Genomic DNA, 25,096 nt, shown 5'->3' on the forward strand with positions numbered 1-25,096 from the left:
ATCGCAAAAAATATTTTTCTTTGTTGGAGATCGCTAAGTATGTTTTCAAAAATTTTATCCCCCACTATGGTGAGAGCTTTACTTATTACATTGATATAAATAAACTTTTGATTCAAGGCCTTCAGTCTCTGTTCTCTAATGTACAGTTAAAAATAACTTCCACTATGAATATAATTTTGTTTTTATTTTAGTATTGTCACAAGAGTTGTTGGGGTTGTTTTAATGGATTTCCATAATTTCTGATGATAGTCTAAGAATAAAGAGAAACACAAAACTTGTGACAACTAAGTAGTTTCTTTTTCTATCTTTTTTTTTTTAAATAGCTCCAGTGATTAAGAAGAAATACAAAGCCCTGTGTACGAGTATAACTGATGTTGGCAAGCATCATGATAATGATTATAATATTGATAATAATTGACATCTGTGGTGGTGGTGGTTGTGGTTGTGGTGGTGGTAATGATGATATGGCAATGATGGGCGCTATGATGAGGCAGAGGGGAGAAAGAGAGCTTGCAGCCAGTGCCTGTAGAATGGAAGAAACAATGGGTTGTGATTGTCATGATAGTTATGCAAATACAAAGCTGAGACGTTTTCTGCCTGTGCTGGATGTTATGCTGTCTAGAAGAGTTTTACGAAGCAATAAGTGAAATCTACCCTGGTGAATCAATGCAGATAACAGCATGTTACGATGGCTCGCACAGAAATGTGGATAATTGTTTCCCAACTGCTTTGTTTCTGATGCAAAATGCACCTTCAAAAATTTTAGAAATGATAACTGAAATTTGTATCTGACAGGAACACAACAGAATTGTCAGAGGATCTTCGAGGAACCAAATAATATAGTGAAGCTTGACATTGTATTAAAGGATTTTTATCAGCTCCATCAGTTGGCCTACAGGCAAAGCACCTTAAGTGAAAGGAACAGCAAAAGAATGCAAGGAGTACATAGACACTTGTATTTCATTTGCCAAATTACCCACTTATCAAAGAAGACTTTTAGGTGAAAATTAAAAAGAGAATCTTTACACTTATTCGGAATGATATGCTTTAATACAGAATAAATGAGAAGGCTACATATTTCCCATGGAAGCTCAAGCGATGCATTTGACTGCGTTCAATAGCACAAGCAACCAATGAAGGAACGCATCTAATGAAAGTGGTTTTTACTGTGCTGAATCTTTATATAACAAAAAGCTGTATCACCCACCATTGTTTTAAAAATTTGATTCAATGTTTTCAAAATTATTGTGTGCATTTCATATTCTATTTCACTTTGTCGCAATGGATTGTTACAGTCACCAGGGCTGTTGTCATGCTAGTGACGACTGAGATTAAAAAAGAGTGAAGGGTAACCTAACATTTTTTCTCAATCAGATAGTGAGAGTGTCACTCACCTGCCGATCTTCCTTCCCTGGACTGCAAAGGTGTCTGTCTGCTTGACTTCCTTGCACGGGTTTGTCATTAAGTCAGTGATATAATTAATAGAGAAGGGATGGGGGAAACCTTCCTGCTGTAGGCCAGGCATTATACATGACAAGCACATTAAGAAGCTCAGTAAAGAAGTGAAATCAAACTGTGAGAATTGTATAGTGAAAATTAGAAATGCAAACGATGGAAATCAACATTTGATACCAGAAATAAGGGCGACTAGTTGAAGCTTACTGCATTACTGCTGATGACTCACAGTGCCGAATGCAAGCGAAGCATTCAGTGTGATTGCATGGTAGAGTCTACCATAGTTGCTGCAAGTTCTCGACTGCCTATCATGTTACTCAATTGCTATCTGCTGCATAAATGTCGTTGCATCCAAGGTGATGGAGAGACAGGCATGTTATAAGATGGTAGTAACTATCATGTTGTGTCTGCTCATGAAGTGACATTTGTAACATCTTGAAGCAACTGCATAAAACAGAGGTCTGGAGATCAGTTCTTGGTGCTTATTTTACATTGGATGGCACTCTGCAGTATCCTTTCATGGGAGGTGAAGTGGTGCTAGTAGCTAACATAAATAGAAGAAGCTGACAGTTTTTGTGGCCTCAGGCCAGTGGTGTGGATCAGCTGTCTGAAGTTTACATTACATGGCCTGTTTGGATGCCAATTCTTTGACCGAATTGACAGTTGATGTCCCTACATGCTGGACGAGTTTGAAAGTAACGGCTCCAACTTTTAAAAAAATCACCGTCTTGAGTGATATTAATAATTAAATGGTGAAACAGAAAAATCTTCAGCTCTCTCCATTCACTATTATCAGTCTGTTGTCCACTCAGTGTTATCAGTATGTTGTTACATGGCATGATATCACCTTTACCTTCACTGGTTCCGAGGTATTAAATTTTTCTGGTAAGCTGACTTTATCCACACTTACTGTTTGTGTGCCCGCCTCCATCAACCATGGACCTTGACGTTGGTGGGGAGGCTTGCTTGCCTCAGCGATACAGATGGCCGTACCGTAGGTGCAGCCACAATGGAGGGGTATCTGTTGAGAGGCCAGACAAACGTGTGGTTCCTGAAGAGGGGCAGCAGCCTTTTCATTAGTTGCAGGGGCAACAGTCTGGATGATTGACTGATCTGGCCTTGTAATAATAACCAAAACGGCCTTGCTGTGCTGGTACTGCGAACGGTTGAAAGCAAGGGGAAACTACAGCCGTAATTTTTCCCGAGGGCATGCAGCTTCACTGTATGGTTAAATGATGATGGCGTCCTCTTGAGTAAAATATTCCGGAGGTAAATTAGTCCCCCATTCAGATTACAGGCAGGAACTACTCAACAGGAAGTCGTTATCAGGAGAAAGAAAACTGGCGTTCTATGGATTGGAGTGTGGAATGCCAGATCCCTTAATCGGGCAGGTAGGATAGAAAAATTAAAAAGAGAAATGGATAGGTTAAAGTTAGATATAGTGGGAATTAGTGAAGTTTGGTGGCAGGAGGAACAAGACTTTCGATCAGGTGAATACAGGGTTATAAATACAAAATCAAATAGGGGTAATGCATGAGTAGGTTTAATAATGAATAAAAAAATAGGAGTGCGGGTAAGCTACTACAAACAGCATAGTGAACGCATTATTGTGGCCAAGATAGACATGAAGCCCACACCTACTACAGTAGTACAAGTTTATATGCCAACTAGCTCTGCAGATGATGAAGAAATTGATGAAATGTATGATGAGATAAAAGAACTTATTCAGGTAGTGAAGGGAGATGAAAACTTAATAGTCATGGGTGACTGGAATTCGAGAGTAGGGAAAGTGAGAAAACATAGTAGGTGAATATGGATTGGGGGTAAGAAATGAAAGAGGAAGCCGTCTGGTAGAATTTTGCACAGAGCATAACTTAATCATAGCTAACACTTGGTTTAAGAATCATAAAAGAAGGTTGTATACAGGGAAGAATTCTGGAGATACTAGAAGGTATCAGATAGATTATATAATGGTAAGACAGAGATTTAGGAACCAGGTTCTAAATTGTAAGACATTTCCAGGGGCAGATGTGGACTCAATCTGTTGGTTATGACCTGTAGATTAAAACTGAAGAAACTGCAAAAAGGTGGGAATTTAAGGAGATGGGACCTGGATAAACTGAAAGAACCAGAGGTAGTACAGAGTTTCTGGGAGAGCATAAGGGAACAATTGACACAAATGTGGGGAAGAAATACAGTAGAAGATGAATGGGTAGCTCCGAGGGATGAAGTAGTGAAGGCAGCAGAGGATCAAGTTGGTCAAAAGACGGGGGCTAGTAGAAATCCTTGGGTAACAGAAGACATATTGAATTTAATTGATGAAAGAAGAAAATATAAAAATGCAGTAAATGAAGCATGCAGAAAGGAATACAAACGTCTCAAAAATGTGATTGACAGGAAGTGTAAAATGGCTAAGCAGGGATGGCTAGAGGACAAATGTAAGGATGTAGAGGCTTATCTCACTAGGGGTAAGATAGATACTGCCTACAGGAAAATTGAAGAGACCTTTGGAGAAAAGAGAGCCACTTGTATGAATATCAAGAGCTGAGCTGGAAACCTAGTTCTAAGCAAAGAAGGGAAAGCAGAAAGGTGGAAGGAGTATATAGAGGGTCTATACAAGGGGGATGTACTTGAGGAGGACAATATTATGGAAATGGAAGAGGATGTAGATGAAGATGAAATGGGAGATACAATGCTAATTGAAAAGTTTGACAGAGCACTGAAAGACCTGAGTTGAAACAAGGGCCTGGGAGTAGACAAAATTCCATTATAACTACTGACATCCTTGGGCGAGACGGTCCTGACAAAACTCTACCATCTGGTGAGCAACATGTATGAGACAGGCGAAATACCCTCAGACTTCAAGAAGAATATAAAAATTCCAATCCCAAAGAAAGCAGGTGTTGACAGATGTGAAAATTACCGAACTATCAGTTTAATAAGTCACAGCTGCAAAACACTAACGCGAATTCTTTACAGATGAATGGAAAAACTGGTAGAAGCCGACCTCGGGGAAGATCAGTCTGGATTCCATTGAAATGTTGGAACACGTGAGGCAATACTGACCTTACGCATTATCTTAAAAGAAAGATTAAGGAAAGGCAAACCTACATTTCTAGCATTTGTAGACTTAGAGAAAGCTTTTGACAGTTCTGACTGGAATACTCTCTTTCAAATTCTAAAGGTGTCAGGGGTAAAATACAGGGAGTGAAAGACTATTTACAATTTGTGCAGAAACCAGGTGGCAGTTACAAGAGTCGAGGGGCATGAAAGGGAAGCAGTGGTTGGGAAGGGAGTGAGACAGGGTTGTAGCTTCTCCCCGATGTTAGTCAGTCTGTTTATTGAGCAAGCAGTAAAGGAAACAAAAGAAAAATTCAGAGTAGGTATTAAAATCCATGGAGAAGAAATAAAAACTTTGAGCTTCGCCGATGGCATTGTAATTCTGTCAGAGACAGCAAAGTACTTGGTAGAGCAGTTGAACGGAATGGACAGTGATGATGATATTGTTTTCTACAAACAGTACTTTACTTCTGGAGATGGTCCTAGTGCACTTGGAAACTAAGGGAAGAATTATATAAGATGAACATAAACAAAGGAAAACTAGGATAATGGAATGTAGTCGAATTACATTGGGTAATGCTGAGGGAGTTAGATTGGGAAATGAGACACTTAAAGTAGTAAATGAGTTTTGCTATTTGGGGAGCAAAATAACTGATGATGGTCGAAGTAGAGAGGATATAAAATGTAGACTGGCAATGGGTGTGAAGTGTAGCCATTTATGAAGTGAAATATGGACGATAGATAGTCTGGACAAGAAGAGAATAGAAGCTTTCGAAATGTGGTGGTAGAGAAGAATGCTGAAGATTAGATGGGTAGATCACATAACTAATGAGGAGGTATTGAATAGAACTGGGGAGAAGAGGAGTTTGTGGCACAACTTGAAAAGAAGAAGGGACCGGTTGGTAGGACATGTTCTGAGGCATCAAGGGATCACAAATTTAGCATTGAAGGGCAGTGTGGAGGGTAAAAATCAAGGAGGGAGACCAAGAGATGAATACACTAAGCGGATTCGGAAGGATGTTGAAGCTTGCACAGGGTAGAGTAGCATGGAGAGCTGCATCAAACCAGTCTCAGGACTGAAGACCACAACAACAACACTGTTTGTGGCAGAGAATTGGCCAGTAACTGAACAAAAGAAACTTGTGTTCAATTTTTGATATTATTGGTTTCTACAAACAGTACTTTACCTTACTTCTGGAAATGGTCCTAGTGCATTTGGAAACTAAGGGAAGAATGTGTCTCCCTAAGGATTATTTTAATTCGTTTCCTGAAAGCTGCACAAGCAAGATCCAATCACTGTCTGTAATATAATCGCAAAGTTCTGCTGTCACTTCAGATCACTCCGAAAAATCACTTTGTAACATCCATGTACACTATAGGTATTGACAAAGCAGTGCTCCATTAACACTCTAATCAGTTTTAGAGAAAGATTGTGGGAGCTCAAGTAAATGCAATAAATAAAATGTATAGTCCAAAAAGCCATTTCATCATTATATCACCTCATTTTTTATTCTCCACCAAATAAATTTCTGTACATCTGTTTGTAGTGTCCATTGTTTCTGAACATTTTTCTTTAGTGTGATTCCTTCATGACATCTACTGTTAGACAATTCACTATTGGCATTGTACTTACTTGTATAACTACTTATTTACTTTCCGTTTCTGCTTCTGCAGGTAGGTGTTCCACAGATCTTAAATTATCCTAAGAGAAATCTTAGAACTATGAAAAGCTGTTGTAGTATTTTTTTTTTTATTTTCAACTAGTTTCAATCTAAAACTATCAACAGGTCAACAAATATTTGTTATGACAAGGAAGGATGGCCTGTTGGCATTGAAAGTCATGCAGAATGCAGGAATCCACTATATCAAGCATTGTGATTTTACCCTCTAGCTCAGTTTGTTGACATCAGCTGAATAAGTTATGAACACCTGTTGTATGACGCAAAAGTAACTCTTGGATAAATGTCAGAAAATCTTAAAACAGTTGAGCACAGTACACCCATACACTTGCCCACATGGCTAAGTAGAATCCAAGCATGTTTACAAGTTTTCATTACAGCCTTAAGTCAAGTGATCCAGTTGCAAATTTTTACAGGAATCCTAGCTACTGCATGGGATTGGATTTGAGTTAACCTTTGGGAGTGTGCACCTATGTATAAAGTGCACCAGTCGCAAATAACGTTCTTTTATCATTTTATTGTTGTTTTACAATTGTGATCATGTACTTATTCCTCCATATTGCTTCAGCTAACAAGGTGATAAGTGGTGGTGTCACGTACCCAAGTGAGCATCAGTACTACGAAATAAATAGTGAGCTAGGTGAGGAAAAAAACATACGATCTGCACAAGAATATGACCAGATTCCGAGCTAACAGTACAGTCCGAAAATGAGGCAGTTATCTACAAGATAATTGGCAGGGATTTGATGCAACTGCACTACATAATGCTTTGAGTGGATCATTAATTTGAGATAACACTTGTAAGTGGCAACAGAGTGATAAAATGGAAGTTTAATTGATTATTGTATAATTAAACAGTGATTTAGCTCATATAACAATAGTTTATTTTGTCATTGCTTATTTAATCTGAGGTTAAACTGTGATTTTGGTTATACGTTTCCCGTGGTAACATAAACACAGCTATTCTTATATGTGTACAAAGTACACCACATGCCCACCCGTGTTATGCAAACTGATGCATCTGCTTGAAGGTTAATAGCATTTTCCTGATAGTCTAATGTAAACATGTCTCTCTCTCTCTCTCTCTCTCTCTCTCTCTCTCTCTCTCTCTCTCTCAATCCCCTTTTTTATCCCAGGCCTGTCATAGTGACCATCTGTCACACACCTGACAGTTGAAATGTTTGGGAAAAGGATAGTCTGTGTTAGCTTTGAATTCTTTTTATAAAAAATGAGTGACACTAGCATTAATCGAATTGCTAAGGTACTGTGCCTCTTACCTGATGTAAACCTGGTGTGATAGCATTACATCTGGTATTTTTACTAGAACTCTCAAGGATCTGATTATTATTAAAATATTCAGAGCATGTTGCTTGAAATTTTCTAGCCTATTGTTTCATCCGTGCCTTATTATAGACACAAGGAGTATGCAAAAGTATAATGAGATTTCCGGTGCATCATGATAGTATTAGTGGCAGTGGAGCCTTTGACAAATCCCATTGTCAGCTTTTGTGAAAAATATGTTGTAGTCTCTCTTCATTGGTGCAAAATGTGTTGGAGGTCTGTCCAGCAGTCATTCAAATTGTGTGTTATTGCTTTGTTTTTATTGAATTTACTCCTTATCAACACAGTATAAATCCATTACGTATTTTTGACAGCAAGCGTGCTTGTACACAGGAATAGACGTGGAGTGAAGGGAAATCATTGGCTAAAGTTGAAGCAGATCTTCATGACCTCTTTACTTTTTATTTTGAAAAACCAGTAGCCTGGTTGAGGTTTTAAATATCAATTGATATTCGAATGATGACATACGTGCCTTGTGTCCATCTGCCTTTTGTTACCATAGCATATGGATATGTATGACTCAGTGGTCAGTTGAGATTGCATGACTTTTGGCAAGTTGTTGTTAGTTAATATAACTTGTTTTTCTTTTTCTCTTTTGGTATTTTAATCCTCCCTCACCAACTCCCTGTGCATCCCTTTAGATTTCTGTGTGGGTAAGCAAAAATACTGTCCAAATTGGCAGCACATCTGCAACCCATCAGCAGTAAGTTGTTAAGAGAGCTGTCTGAAAAGTCTCAGCCTCGCCCAGAGTTAGCAGCATTATTCACGTGATTTTTTTCCCTGTACGTTGATACACATGTTAGTAGATGCCACATAAAATTACAAAAACATTCCAGTCAGCAGTGGGCTGTAGGAAGCAGTTGTGGTGCGAATGGAGTTGAAAAATGGAAAAAAAATTGAGTACTGTGCAGTGATTAAATTCTTCATAAAATAAGGTTTAACACTACCCAGAATTAGTTTAAGGCTTGTAAATCTTTGTGGCATCTGTACACATTCAATTTCCAAAATGAAGAAGTGGGTGGCCAATTTTAAACATGCCATGGAAATGTCTCAGATGGTCCATGCCAAGGATGTGCAAAAAGTGAAAGCACACCAGAAATCATTGACTGAGTGCATGATATGATTTTGGAAGATTGGCATATAAACATGTGTAAAATTTCTAATGTTCTAGGGAAAAGGAACATGTTGGTCATCTTGCACCAGGAACCGAACATGAGAAAGCTTTGTGGAATGTGGGTGCCACATGTGTTCACTACAGATCACAAACACATTTGTACAACACTTTCCGAAAGGTGTGTTTCAAGAAAAACAGAAGTGACTTGTTGCATCAATACGTGACAGTGGATGAAACATGGATTCGCAATAACTCATCTGAATCCAAACAGCTCTCTGTGCAGTGGATAGAAGCTGGTTCTTCAGCTCCAAAGAAGGCAAGGGTGGTACCATTGGCAGGGAAGATCATGGCATTGGTGTTTGGGGATGCAAAAGGAATTTTTTGTCTGATTGTTGTGAAAAAGATAAAACCATAACTAGAGGTTACTACTCTTATCTTTTAAGTAAGATGGACTCAAGCAGTCATGAAAACAGACCTGGCTTATGAAGGAAAAAATCATCTTCAGCAGAACCATGCACCTGCCCACAAATGGGGAAACTGAGGGATCTGCACTATGAAGTGCTGGCACATCCACCCTATTCCCCAGATTTGGCTCCCTTAGACTTCCATTTATTCTCAAAACTGAAGAAATTCCTCACTAGTCAGCACTTTTCGTCCAGTCAAGAAGCCAATGGGAAGAGGATAATGGCATTGTAACACTGCTGGATGGAATGTATTGATATTAGAGGAGATTATGTTGAAAAATGAAACTTCTTTGAAAGTGTAAATTGTCATTTTCACTGCCAGGGTGAGATCTATTCAGACTGTGCTCCACATTACATATTGTGATAATAAACTTTTTTGTAGTACCATAACCTGTTTGCTGTAATGTCAACACTGTTTTTTTCCCCCCCTATAGTGTTAAAGGAGGCTTACCTAATGTTAATGACTTATATTTTATAGTTAGTGGGCCTCAAATTTTCGTAGGAACTTGCTTCACAGATTGCACAGTCTTGACAACACAGCCAACATGTGCCAATAAAGCAGATTTTATGCATCTGCAAACCTTTAAGATTATGCCCACTGCTGTCTGATTGGCAGCCATAAGAATAGGTATCAGAGATCTCAAATGAACAGGGCAGGCCAGTGTAGCTGAAACAAAAATGTGGAATAATCAAATACAGAGGATATGGGTCTGCTGGGCAAGCAGGCACATGCTGCTGGTAGAAAGAAACCAGTACTCCGGGTTTCTACCTGGTGTGAACAGGGAGAAAATCTCTTCAATGGTGCTTCCACTTTTCATGCAGTATTTAATGGTAGACTGTGTCAGGACAACAAAATATGGTAAAATGTTATATTCATAAAATCAGAACTATGGTTTAATATCTACAGTACCATATGCAAGCAGATATACTAAAATGTTCATAACAATGAGAGAAATTAATTGCCACTAAACCTTTCAGTGAAGTATTATTATGTGTTCCTTGAGGTTTACCAGATGGAGTAGTTGTAAATATGGTTCTCGGGGAAGATGTCGGATGTCGGCATGAAAATTCCAAAATATTTCATCTCTAGGTGTGGCGATCACAGTGCTAAGGCTGTGACCAAAGCCACTTATTTCTGACAATCAGCGAAGAAAATTATTATTGTTATTATTATTAGGTACATTGGACCATGTCAGATCATGCAGAGCTACTATGTTTCAATCTTCAGAGATTTCAAACGGCTCTCAGTTTTTCTCTGTAGATTATTTTTCTTCCTTCTCCACTTTATTCCTGATCTGGTGGAGACTTCATTCTCTGGCAGTACTTCCCTTTTGTTGGTTTTTTATTTGTATAAGTTTCTGTTAAAAAATATCTGATGGAGTTATATTGATGGCAGGCTGTGAAAACGTTGTAACTTCATCTGTCTGTGAAAACTCATAATTCCAGTGACTAATAATGCCGTAATCAAAAATAGATTTGAAGGTGCATGGATTTCTCAAATCTGTCTGTAATTAGGCTTCTACTTTACTGTTACAATGTAGCAATTTTCTGTATCACTTTATATTGTTTTTTTAAAAAACAGTTTTTGCTTCACTTGCAAAATTTAACAAAATGAAGTTAAAAGGTTTAAATTACCTACTATTGATATGAGTCTGTCCTAAATCCTTTTTGACTTGCTGGATACAGGGTACGGTTTTGAGTTGCTCTAAGTACATCATAATTTCATGAGTGAGTCTTGTTGTTAGGAGCATGTTGATATGCTCATAAAATTTCAGTCTTCATTTTCTTATGTCTGCTGTGAGATTTGATAGTTTTTCGGGGTTTCAGTCTATCTGTCTTCTGTACATATGGGGTCAAGTACCTTTCTTAGAATTTTGCTTTCTTCTCATAGGATATCTTCCATATCACCTTTTCTGTGGAGAGCATTTTGCTAGTGTTAGACTTCAGCCTTGATTACTGTGTTATAGCGGCTGATTTTGGTGCATGTAGACATACATTTTTATTGTAAATGTAGATTTTACTGTAAATTTTCCTATGTTTTTGCATCCAAATTTTCTGTGCCTTTTTCTCTCCCCCTGTAGGTTTAACGGTTTCACTTAACTACTTCAAGTATGGAACTCTCCTGATTTATCCACATTTTGTGATCAGTTTTTGTGTAGGGTGTGCTTGATGTTTTGGAAAGATATTTGGAGGCCAACTTGTGTGGCGCATTTCTTAATAGATTTTTTTCTGTTTAATTGTTCCTCGTTGTCTGTTAGTATTGCCAGATCACCTGCCAGAGTTAAGGCATGGAATTTGGGTGTCATTTTTAGGTCTACCAAGTTGTATGGGTTTCTAAATCACAGGGGCTGGAAACATCTCTATATGATGAGAAACAATCTATCTCTTTCATAATATTGAATATTGTTGTTGTTCTATCATGGACTTACCTCTGTTTGACACTCCAATAGTTTTGTTTCCCCACTCTCAGATGACTGTGTCCAAAACCAGATTAAAAAAGATAGGAGGCAGACAGTTACCCTGCTGAACACCGGTTTTGATCAGAAATGGTTCTGACACTTCACCCATGAACTTTACTTTACTTTGGAGGTTGTGTTTGAAGAGATTTAGTATTATAGGAAATGCGATTTTCATCAAAACGATATTCCTGACAAACATGTAGAAATAATAACTATGTAATACACTGAAATATCTAAACAAACAGTATATTAGGCAATAGCTGAAGGTGTTAATTAAAGCCACTGAAGGTCTCAGACCTGTGGCCATTGCTAGTTAAAGCCCAGTTTATTAATTCTAAATATGCAAATCATGCCAGAAGTTATACTCCTTCACAGATATGCTCTGTATGAACCAGCATATAAAGCCGAGACATTTTACCTTTCTTTTTTAATATGTAGCGTGTATACATTTTTGTGTGATTTAGTGGTATTTTCAGTGATTAATAATACTGGTGATTAATGAAGATACTTGTCATTTGATTATGGTGACTCTGCTCTAAAATCTGTTTGAATGTGTTATATGTGTTTCAATATATTTTTGTAAATAAAATAGAAAGAAACTTCCACATGGGAAAAATATATTAAAAATAAAGATTCCAAGACTTACCAAGCGGGAAAGCGCCGGTAGATAGGCTCAATAAATAAAACACACAAACACACACACACACACACACACACACACAGAATTTCTAGCTTTCGCAACCGACGGTTGCTTCTTCAGGAAAGAGGGAAGGAGAGGGAAAGACGAAAGGATGTGGGTTTTAAGGGAGAGGGTAAGGAGTCATTCCAATCCCGGGAGCGGAAAGACTTCCCTTAGGGGGAAAAAGGACAGGTGTACACTCGCACACACACACATATCCATTCGCACATACACAGACAGAAGCAGACTCCTTACCCTCTCCCTTAAAACCCACATCCTTTCGTCTTTCCCTCTCCTTCCCTCTTTCCTGAAGAAGCAACCGTCGGTTGCGAAAGCTAGAAATTGTGTGTGTGTGTGTGTGTGTTTGTGTGTTTTATTTATTGTGCCTATCTACCGGCGCTTTCCCGCTTGGTAAGTCTTGGAATCTTTGTTTTTAATATATTTTCTCCAATATATTTTTGTATATTTATTAGTGCATGTCCATGTGTTTTGTGTTTTAATCTAGATTATCACAGTGTATTACAAGGTCTCAGAAGGGCCAGCAAAGGGAGGCACTACTTTCACAATTTGTAACTTGTTTATTTGATTTTAAATGGTGGAACATTTTTGTTAAATTGGCAGTTATATGGCAAAGTTGAGGGAAGCCATTGAGGAACATACATGCTCAGGATCTTACATGAATTGTTGTCAATTCTGGAGGTACCTGTGGTATTCATTAACATGCAGTTTCAAGTGGGTGATTTTGTGCAACAAGTTGGGCACAACAGCGAAATACTTTTACTTTTGTTTGTGCATAGTGCAATTTTGGCAGATTCCCACGCCACATGGTTACCACCCTAACCTTCCTCCCCCTACACACACACACACACACACACACACACACACACACACACACACACAGCGTCACAAAAAACTTACAATAACCAGGAAGACCATCAGTGTCAGAGTGAAGGCTTTTTTGATGATGTCTTTGTTGTGACTACTATTAATTCACTTGTGTTTGATTTATCTTGTATATAGGTGGCCTTCATAGAAGTGATACTATTGCTGGCAATGTGATTGATCATTATGTACCATTCCTCCCATTAGAAGAGGAACATGTGAAGAAATGTGTCCGTGATGCATTTGAAAGCAAGACCTCTGAGACACCTTCGAACAGTGATATAGAGTAAGTCTTCTTTAAAAATGTATAATGCTTACCTTCATTATGGATGTGATTGTAGTGTATATAATATACAGGGTGATTCAAAAAGAATACCACAACTTTAAAAATGTGTATTTAATGAAAGAAACATAATATAACCTTCTGTTATACATCATTACAAAGAGTATTTAAAAAGGGTTTTTTTTTTCACTCAAAAACAAGTTCAGAGATGTTCAATATGGCCCCCTCCAGACACTCGAGCAATATCAACCCGATACTCCAACATGTTCCACACTCTCTGTAGCATATCAGGCGTAACAGTTTGGATAGCTGCTGTTATTTCTCGTTTGAAATCCTCAATGGTGGCTGGGAGAGGTGGCCGAAACACCATATCCTTAACATACCCCCATAAGGAAAAAATCGCCGGGGGTAAGATCAGGGGCTTCTTGGAGGCCAGTGATGAAGTGCTCTGTCACGGGCTGCCTGGTGGCCGATCCATCGCCTCGGGTAGTTGACGTTCAGGTAGTTACGGACAGATAAGTGCCAATGTGGTGGTGCTCCATCCTGCTGAAATATGAATTGTTGTGCTTCTTGTTCGAGCTGAGGGAACAGCCAATTCTCTAACATCTCCAGATACTGTAGTCCAGTTACAGTAGCACCTTCGAAGAAAAAGGGACCAAAAACTTTATTGGCTGAAATGGCACAGAAAACGTCCACCTTAGGCGAGTCACGTTCATACTGAGTTGTTTCCCGCGGATTCTCAGTGCCCCATATACAGACATTGTGATGGTTGACTTTCCCGTTAGTGTGGAAAGTTGCTTCATCACTAAACACAATCTTTGAAACGAAAGATTTATCTGTTTCCATTTGAGCAAGGATAAAATCACAGAAATCGATTCTTTTAATCTTATCAGCTGCAGACAGTGCTTGAACCAATTTCAGACAATAAGGTTTCATAACCCTTTTTCGTAGGACTCTACATACAGTTGATTGTGGAATTTGCAGCTCTCTGCTAGCTCTGCGAGTCGATTTTCCTGGGCTGCGAACAAATGCTTGCTGGATGCGTGCTACATTTTCATCACTCGTTCTCGGCCGTCCAGAACTTTTCCCTTTGCACAAACACCCATTCTCTGTAAACTGTGTATACCAACATTTAATACACCACCTATCAGGAAGTTTAACACCATACTTCGTTTGAAATGCATGCTGAACAACTGTCGTCGATTCACTTCTGCCGTACTCAAATAACACAAAAAGCTTTCTGTTGAGCGGTCGCCATCTTAGCATCAACTGATGCTGAAGCCTAGTCAGCAGCGCCTCAAGTGAACAAATGTACAACTAAATGAAACTTTATAGCTCCCTTAATTCGCCGACATATAGTGCTTAGCTCTGCCTTTTGTCGTTGCAGAGTTTTAAATTCCTAAAGTTGTGGTATTCTTTTTGAATCACCCTGTATGATATTTGCTAAATGTTAATGTTAAATGATTGTAGTTGCCTAACTAGACCAAAACCTTAGCCTTGACATCAAAACTTTTACAGGTAGATGCTGTATTTTGAACTTAAAATGTACCCTTAATAACTTGTCTGGTGCCTCTTTAGTCTGATTAAAACCCATGAGTCGAATCTTCTTACAATAATTGCTAGGTTATCCAAACTGTTAACTGTGACATACTACAATTCCTTTTCTTTTCCTTTTTTCACTCATGTTTATTATTAATAAGCATTTCAGATGATCAGCTTGTTCTTTTTAGGATCCAGTTTTCAGTACACAAATCCATAAGTTATACATACAACGAGTGGTTTGACAGAATTTTTCACACAAAAATGACGTAATAGTTTCACTTTTTAACTACTGGTCATTGATCCCATGAGGCTTTCTGTGGAATGTCTATTTAAAGCATGCATATTACAGAAATTACAAAACAGTAAAATGCATGACTATTATGTTTTGGGTATTAGCATAAAAGATAGAAAAAAATGGAAGATACAGTGGACAGCGAGGTAATTTTTTTAAAACTAAAAGCAGTATAATTAGAAAATAGCAACATAATCAGTACTATCTTGTGGGTCACAATACACTTATTAAGAAACTCTCACACTCAAATCAGTAGTGGTGGGGAATATGAGGTCACCCATCTCTTGGCATGCAAGTGGCTACCTTTATGCGTGAGATGGCAATGGATGAAGCTGAGATTTTTCAGGTCTTTGTGGTTGAATACAGTGCAGAATGACTTGAATGCCAGGCTAAGGGTGTAGATATGGTAGTGATAAGGAAATGAAACTTTGTGTTGGCTTACTGGCCTGCTTTTTAATGCTTCGTCAAGTGCTGCAATGAACAAGCAGAAGAGAACAGACACTTGTTTATAACTTCAGTAAGTGTAAAACATAAATGAAGCTCAAGAGGTTCTCTGCTCAGTTACTTAAATGAATGGCTACACCAGCCTGTAACTTTGTTAGGATTTGGGTATACACAGTGTGAAATTTTATTTTTCTAGTTGAACACTTAGGTTCATTTACACATAAACATGGAAGTGACTGTAGTGCTCGACACTTGAGGGCTCGATATACGGCATTTGGGCCCGTTTATTTTTAGATGGTACATGACTGTGTCACCTTTTACCTCCAGTTCACATTCAGTGCATGTAAAATCAGTGTTTTGTCAACGCATATGACCTCGTACTGAGCTGATGAAAACAGTTTGCATTGTATGTCTCCATCGAAGTTACAAGGCTTACTGCTAATATTCATACTTACATGATTTTTCTTTTTTTGGAAATCCTTTATGATTCGGTCATTACAAAATGTGCTATTTCATCAGCAGACTGTGAATAATAAAATTTAATGAAATACTGTGTGAATATGAATTTGGTAACTTGGTATACATATAATATATCCGTCAGTAATGAAGAGAAGCCATAAAAATTGTAAGTGAATAAGAACAAGTAGGGTAATCCTTATTGCTCTGTTACGTCAAGAGTACAGTATTTTTGCTTTTGTATGGTAGAAAGGAGGAAACGTTCTTAATTCAGGATCCAAAACATCATTAAAATGCAGCCAGGTCTATGTGCAGGTATGAATGTGAATGTGACAGTGAGATTACAAGTTCAGAGAGCTTAGTAATTCAGACAGAGTACAATATCAAGAAAAAGGCAGAAGTTGAAACTAAAGAGAGAAGTGAGGAAAATAAGCAATAGACCTACAAATTATCTCTGTGTTGAAGAAGGTAAGAGCCGTTGCAGGTAGAAAAGTGACAATGCAATGGTAGATTGTGAAGATGTACCATAACTTGTGTGACATAGCAACACACATGCTTGTAAGGAGGCAAAAAAGGAACAGAATATGTGTAATCACTTAACAAAAGGATCTGAGCACTGTCATGTGGATTGGAGGATGGGAGAGAGTTTGTGCATGTTTCATGTCTTGGTATGCTCTTAAGAGGTGCCAAGGGCATGTCTTGACAGTTCTCACTATAGTCCAAAGGAGTGTCCTAGGTTGGTGTCTTGTCAGTGTCCTGTGGCTGTCTTACATGGTTATCCAGCCAGTGACCAGCTCTTGTTTGGGTGTAGGCAGATAGATGTTGGTCACACTGCGCTGGATCAATGACATCTACATCTATGTAGATATCCACAAGCACCAAGTGCATACTATTGAGGAAAAGACCTTGTTTCACAAAGCGCCTAGCATCCAGCTATCAATTATTCATATGATTTTGAAATGCATCCCTGTTGATTTTTGAACAAATTCTAAGTTCATTTCTGAATGAATCGTTAGTTGATTTTTGAATGCATGTGTGGTGTATGTGATGTCTCTGCCAGGTGAATCCCTGTCACATCTAGAAATAAACATACCTGCAGACAAAAGGGGATGGGGCTATACGAGCTGTGTCGAATAAAGCTGAACGGGTGAATGACATTCTCTGTTTATGTGGTTGACTGGGTTTGCAAATGATCAGCGTTGTTATAATTACTAGCGAAATCCATAGATCTAGACGACCTAAGTGGAAATAAAAGACTAACAGGAATAACAGATAACAAAGATTATGTATTATCATCTCCGTGTATGCAAGAAAATGAAATTTTGACAGAAAATTTTTGGCCAGACCACTACACTTCTAAGGGCTAGTTATACAGTCCCCGGCTAGCAGCCACTGAAATTCTATTCTGTGAGTAGCGCAGAAAATGTGTTGTATGAACACGTAATAACACCTAACCGGAGAATAAACTCGGCATAACTAAACCGGTGGTTGTGGCAGTTAGTGAAGTTAACCAGAGGATAAGTATTGACACTGGCAGGAATAGTTACAGAATTAGTGAAGACAATATTGTTGTTAGAACGAGGAAGGAGAAGAAACGGGACTCTCACAAATTATGGAAGAATATGACGATTCCAAATTTATGTAAAAGTTTCGTACTACTACTCTTCGATCTCGTGCGTCAGGAGCTAGAGAGTATGAATGAAATGTGAAGCTATTTCCTGACATAAAACGTTTAGCTTGTAGTTGGCCTAATAGGCATTTTATATCTCTACTTCGTGAATCCTGTGTTGTGTTATAAAAATGACCATTTGTGCCAAAACAGTCTCATTTATTTAGTGTGTGTAACAATTGCTGCAATATTAGGCAGGCCTATTTTGTTTTATCTAGCAGACAGTGACAAAATACGTGTAATGAGATTGAGAAACCACACCAGTCTTACGTATTATTTGTATTAACAGCTTTTCTAGTATTAGAAGACCACATTTCGTTTTTTCATGTAGCTAATCGTTGACAAACTTTGATGAGGTTATAGATTCTTTCCCAGAAAGGAAAGTAAAGCTGTGGCAAGATTAGAGAGAAAAAATGCTAGGACTTAAGGATTGAAGAAATGTGTACTATCTTGCTTGTCTCTTGTCTTTACTCGTTTTATGTATCTTATACTTAATTTTATGTCACACAAAACAGCAAGTTATTAGCTAATAAGCAGTAAGGACTGCAAATTTCCTGAAGAGTTCTTGTTCTGCCAGTTACAAATAATCCCATCCAGTATTAATTGCGAGTTTTTTTAAAGAAGGGCAGGATGTCAGATTGGCCGACTGGGAGCAGGAGAGGCACCACAGGATATTATAATTTCCACTGTCCTGAATGTAGTTTGATAGCACCCATTACAAAATATTACAGCTTTGAATACCACATAGCGAAATACAGAGACATGCAATGGAGGAATGCTGTGTGAAGAGGCGTAGCACTGCACTTTCGCACACTTACAACCAAATAACATGTCTTACGTTCCCTCGAACATATAGGTTTTATGTATCAGAGTCTTCAGAAAGATGTGTGCTGCAAAATGAAGATATTTTTGAAAAGTCGACTTTTTTTAAATTTTTGACGTACTACCTTAAATACTCAAGGGAGGGGAAGCGCCACTATCTAATATTGCCCTGGTTCGGAAATATCGTAGATCTGGACCTGAAGCACAGAACAGTCTTGAGTTGTAGTGGGGAAGTGGCAGTCTCCACATGACCTGTGTTTACATTAAGTGATTTTTCTGTCTCCTTTTCATTTATGGCTCTCACGTCAAATGGAAACAAAAACAGATTTCTGTGGCCGGAAGCTATTAAGTAAATTAAAATACTTTCACATAATTACAGAAGGCTAAAATATGTTATTAGTTTCAGATTTTATTTTATTTCTGCCTTTCGGACAGTCAAACATTAATTGTCTTACAGAACAATGAAGTTATTTTTGTTGGTTTGTTAAAGAAATTAGGCTTTTCTGTTGAGACAGTTAATTTATTTGAAACGAATTGTTTTATTCCACACTATTGGCTAGTTTCAACTGATCGCTGTATTTCAAGTGCACATTTTCATCTTCTAGCACATATGTCACTATGCCTTAATAAAGAACCAAACATGAGGTAATACAGTACTGGTACTCCAAGAAAATTTACATCTGAATCTTGACATACGAATGTGCACTTATAGCCGAATTTTAGTATGGTTCACAAAAATCCCATGCTCTTTGAGTATCCTCTGATGTCTGGTTTTTTTTATGACATAATGCAAGATCTTTTAATGTTTTACACATACAAACATATGGCCTTCCTGCATCATCGGAGCTACGCATGCGCAGTGGCACCTGTTATGTGGCACTCTATGGCAACTGCTGAAACAAACCTATTTCTAACAGACTGCAGGAAAATATTCCGAACAGTTGTTTGAAAAGCGTTACTATCAAAGTAAATTTCCTTTCACGCAAGATGAACTCTTTTCGGGAATGTACGATGAATTTCTTAAATCAGAGCCTTTGACTCTCATTCAAAAATCAACTCTTTGAGGACGACCATTTAGAATAATTTTGAGCCCAGAAGATCAGACATTTATGTGGTTGTTAAAATATGCAGTGTACATGTTGCTGCACGTAAGACATATTTCCAAAATGTGGTTTATTTTCTTCCAGCTCCCTGAGGTTTGTTTTCTAAAGTGCCGGGCAATTCTACGTCGCTGTTTAAAACCACAACCATTGAAAGGATTGATAAGTTTTACAATTATGAGGAAAAGTATACTGTCACTTAACACGGAAAAAGTGTTTTTTCATACGGGAGAATGTGTATTTTTAACTGGGATCATCATCATTATCAGTGTTCTGCCTAAAGGCAGGTTTTCACATGGTGGTTCTCCAGGCTGTCCTGCCATCCTCCTCAAGTCTGTATAATTTCGTCTTCCCTTTATGTCGTTTATCACCTTGTATCTCCTTCTTCCTCTCAGTCTTCTCCCACAAACCATTCCTTGATTGATAAGTTTTACAATTATGAGGAAAAGTATACTGTCACTTAACACGGAAAAAGTGTATTTTCATACGGGAGAAAATGTATTTTTAACTGGGATCATCATCATTATCAGTGTTCTGCCTAAAGGCAGGTTTTCACATGGTAGTTCTCCAGGCTGTCCTGCCATCCTCCTCAAGTCTGTATAATTTCCTCTTCCCTTTATGTCGTTTATCACCTTGTATCTCCTTCTTCCTCTCAGTCTTCTCCCACAAACCAATCCTTCCAAAGCATCTACTAGCAAGCACTCCCTTCTCAATGAATGTTCCAACCAGTTCTTTTTCCTTTCTCTTACAACCTTCAGCAGACATCTTCTCTCACCAACCCTTTCCAATACTCTTTCATTACTCACACTTTCCATCCAGCTTATTCTCTCCATCCTCCTCCACATCCACATGTCAAATGCTTCTAACCTTTTTTCATCTTCTCGTCTCAGTGTGGTGGAATTCGAATCTATACTTTTGTAATATGAAAATATCCAGTGTACATGTTGTTGCACATAAGACATCTTTCCAAAACGTGTTTTTTTTTTTCTTTCAGCCCTCTGAGGTTTGTTTTCTAAAGTGCCGGGCAATTCTACGCCGCTGTTTAAAACCACAACCATTGAAAGGATTAATAAGTTTTACAATTATGAGGAAAAGTATACTGTCACTTAACATGGAAAAAGTGTATTTTCATACAGGAGAAAGTGTTTTTTTTTAACTGGGACCATCATCATCATCATCAGTGTTCTGCCTAAAGGCAGGTTTTCACATGGTAGTTCTCCAGGCTGTCCTGCCATCCTCTTCAGGTCTGTATAATTTCCTCTTCCCTTTATGTCGTTTATCACCTTGTATCTCCTCCTTCCTCTCAATCTCCTCCCACAAACCAATCCTTCCAAAGCATCTACTAGCAAGCACTCCCTTCTCAATGAATGTTCCAACCAGTTTTTTTCCTTTCTCTTACAACCTTCAGCAGACATCTTCTCTCACCAACCCTTTCCAATACTCTTTCATTACTCACACTTTCCATCCAACTTATTCTCTCCATTCTTCTCCACATCCACATCTCAAATGCTTCTAACTGTTTTTCGTCCTCTCGTCTCAGTGTCCATTTTTCTGCCACACTCCAGACAAAACATTTGTCAAGCATTTTCCTTAGTCCTTTATCTAATTTGCCACATAAGTCTCTCCTCTTTCTGTTGAATGCCTCCTTCGCTATGGCGATTCGAGTTTTCACTTCCTGGTGACATCTCAAGTCTTCAGCTATTGTGCTTCCAAGATATTTAAATTCACTTACTTGGCTAATGGTAGATTGTCCTATTTTAATAATGGACAGTCTGCGTCTTGTACTGATGACCATACTCTTTGTTTTTGCTGTGTTTATTTGCATCTCATATTCCACACAAGCTTCATTCAGATCTTTGACTGAGTATGTTATTCAATGTCCGCTCACTTTCTGCCACTAATACCATGTCATCAGCAAATCTTATACATTCTATTCTCTTTCCACCAATACATATTCCTCTTTTCCCATCTAAGCTTTTTGCAATAATCTCTTCAAGGTATATGTTAAACAACAGTGGGGAAAGGCAAGAACCTCGTCTTAACACCTCGTCCTTCCTTCTGATATTTCATTTCCAATCCTTTTCCTTACTTTCTGGTGTAAATATAGATTCTGTATCAATCGTCTCTCTTTCCAATCTACTCCTTTCCTCTTCAAGATATCCATCAGCTTGTTCCACTGAACTCTGTCAAAAGCCTTTTCTAAACCTATAAAAACAGAAAAGATTTCTCTACCCTTTTCCATATATCTTTCCCCTATAGTTCTTAGCAGGCCAATAGCATCTCTTGTTCCTTTTCCTCTTCTAAATCTGAACTGCTCCTCTGAAATCCCTCTATCCAGCTTGCCATATAACCTTCTATTCAACACTCTCAGCTAGACCTCAGCTGCGTGGGAAATTAGACTGATGGTCCGGTGCTCTTCACATTTTTTAGTGTTTTTCTTTTTCTCTATTGGTATCATAACTGTTGCAATGAAGTCCTCAGGCCATTCCCCTTTGTCATATATCTCGTTACAGAGGTAGGCTATTTCTTTTCTTGCCTTGTTTCCCAGACTCTTCAAAAGTTCTGCTGGCAAATCATCTATTCCACATGCCTTCCTATTCTTCATCTCCTTCAGCGCCTTTTCTAGTTCTGCTTCCAAGATGGTAAATCCCTTTCCATCTTCTGGCACATATTTCTCCTCTTCAACCTTAATTTCCCTTTGCATTTCATCCCCCTTATACAGACATTCAATATATTCTTGCCATCTGTTCAAAACCTGTGGACTGGCCGGCTACTGACAGCGTCTGACTCATGGTGAGCGGCTTACTTTAGGCTATGCATCCTACTGCCTATGTGGAAAGTAACGGGAAACTACCACATTACATTCCCAAGCAGTACATGGTATGTCTCTAACTGTGAAATCCGAAAAAAATCCAGGACCTTTTTCCTTGTCCACATATATTGCCCTGCAGAGGCCCCAGGAGATGGCAGTGACAGGGGACATATGAGAGCGGTGACTAGGCCAAGGTGGCCCCCGACAGGGCCATGCAGTAGCACCGAGTGCCATGTAGTAATCTGCCAGGCTGGAAGGTCAGTACATGAGATGGAAGATGGGTGTAACACACATAGAGAAAGCAAGAGGCCCAGAATGGGATGGGGTGAACCAGGGACACAATGGAAGTGTCAACTGTAGGCAGAACATAGATTACATGTCAGGTGACACACCTGTGTCCACAGAGTTGGGAAAGAGCAGATCGATGTGACCATGGGACGAAGAAGGAGAGTCCGTCCACAGAGTGGATGGGTCCCGAGGGCACTGGAAATAATAGAGAAAGTCTTAAAGGGAGGGTGGTGTGGCAACATGCCAGCTGGTGGCATGTTGCGATGGTTAGTTGCTTGATGAGCAGGCCAGTGATGATGGAGGCAGCTGTACTGGAACCAGGGTGGACACTTGGATTGGTGGCAGCAGAGGAGTAGGCAGCACAGGAGGAGGTGGTGTCCCAGATGGAGGCATGTGCGCCGGAGGCACTGAGACATGTAGGTTCCACGGTGCAGGAGCTAGCATGGCCCATGCCGTAGGAGCTGGATTGCTGGACGCTTCTGGGCTGAGGGACTGGCAGAGCTTGAAGAGACAGGAAGTTGGAGAAGGCAGTGGAGCCAAGGAATCCTTGAAAACTATAGAAGGTATGGGGGCCGAGGCTGCATTAAAGCAGGAGAGGGTACTGGACTCAAGGGATGCATTACAGCAAGTGAGAGCATCAAGAATCCAGGAAACTGCACTGGAGGTTGTGATGCCAGAGGCAGACAGGCCAGATACAGCCAGGAGAGACATATCAGGAAGCACCGAGATGTGTAGTAAGTGGTTCAGCCATGCAGGGAAGGTGGGTCCTAAATTCAAAGCATGGATGAACTCTGGGCAAGCAGCAGCTTACATGCTGAGTCCCAAGCTGGGTGGGGGAGGGGGGGCTGGGAGGGGTAGAGGAGGGCATTCGAATGTGTGAGGCGCTGTCAAAGCAGCTCAGTGGTTTGCAGGAAGTGTCATGCAGGATTCAGAAGCTGTGCTGTTTCTTCTGTAGTGTGTGGTGGCGTTGTCACCAAACAGTGCAGAATCGAGCAAGCCATGCCATGGGTGAGACGTTGCTACTGTAGATCACATAACAGGGAGAGTTGCAGAAGTGAGAGTTCCAGTGCAGGTTGAGCCGTAGTGATCACAACGATAAGAGAAGTGTCCATGAAAGAAGAATTGAAGATGTAAGATAATTCCTTGTCACCACTTCTATAGTTTGGTCGTACGAAGTGGCTGGGACAGCACGTAATAAAATCGCTCCACACGCTACAATGAAAGAACACTTTTATTGGTAACATACTAACAAACAGTTCACTATTTGACATGAAATAGAAAATAAGAGTCACTTGTGATAAAATGCTATGAGTTCTCGCTGTTGTCCAAATTGGAGTCCTAGTTGGTGTCTGGTCAATGTCCAGCTGAAGTGTTAGATAGTGACTAGGGTTGGTCAGGTGTGGACAAATCAGTATTGGTTAGAGTCCTGGACTGTGCTGGGTTGACATCTCATCGGAGAGCAGGATGGCTTTCAACATTGCTGCTGTAGAGCGCTACTGACGGATGAGGCTTACTGAGCCTGGAGCGAGCGCTGTGCTAGTGGTCAAACGCCACCTTAAGTACGCTGACAGAAGGATTTCCATCAGTGCCATGTGAAATGCAGATGGGGCTGATGTGGTATGTGGAAGAAAAGTCGTGTGGCATTTGCAGCAGGGCAGTTGACTGTGTGACTGTGCTTGGTCAGCTGTGTGCGTTGCAGGGGGGGAGGGGGGGGGGGGGGTGCTGGTGCCTCTCACGGAGTCTGCTGGAGTCTGGCGTGTACAGAGAGGGAAATTTATGTTTCTGTTGTCATCTGGCATGTACACAGAGTACTATGTACAAACAGAGCTGGGATTGATACTTGTGTCTGGTTTCAGGGGAGGACGCTGGTGTACAGCAACCTTCTACATGTGTGTGTACAAGTTTAGTGGAGTTTTTAGATTTTGTGCTTATGAATGTTAAGCACCCTGGTTCCTTTTGTCACTGTGTAGTGTGCTTTATACCTATCGATAGGCCATAGAGGATTATTGCTTAGTTCAGATTATTAGAACATGTTGCCTTTTGTAAAATTTTAATTTGTTGCAAGGAAAATTTTGGAGTAACTCTACTTTCAACTTTCATGATGAAAAGAGTCATAGACAACTGTTTGATCTAAATGTTACAAAATTCAGTATTTGCATTGACCTGAAAAATGAAGTCCTCAAATATTTAGTAAAAGTTATATTATGTAATGAATCATATTCATTAAATCTTTGTTGTAAAAGGATTGGTACGTG

General features: G+C 39.3%; 1 protein-coding gene across 5 annotated transcripts in view; it reads left to right on the forward strand.

The window, feature by feature from the left end:
- Positions 1-25,096, forward strand: part of LOC126334980 (torsin-1B-like) — an 81,061-nt gene that overhangs the window by 50,968 nt on the left and 4,997 nt on the right. For all 5 annotated transcript variants that reach the window (XM_049997777.1, XM_049997778.1, XM_049997779.1 and 2 more), the window contains one exon: positions 13,272-13,419. In XM_049997777.1, coding sequence (XP_049853734.1) covers positions 13,272-13,419 — 148 coding nt within the window. The remainder of the gene's footprint in view (positions 1-13,271; positions 13,420-25,096) is intronic.

This window comes from Schistocerca gregaria, chromosome 2 (assembly GCF_023897955.1).
Source record: "Schistocerca gregaria isolate iqSchGreg1 chromosome 2, iqSchGreg1.2, whole genome shotgun sequence".
NCBI lineage: Eukaryota > Metazoa > Arthropoda > Insecta > Orthoptera > Acrididae > Schistocerca > Schistocerca gregaria.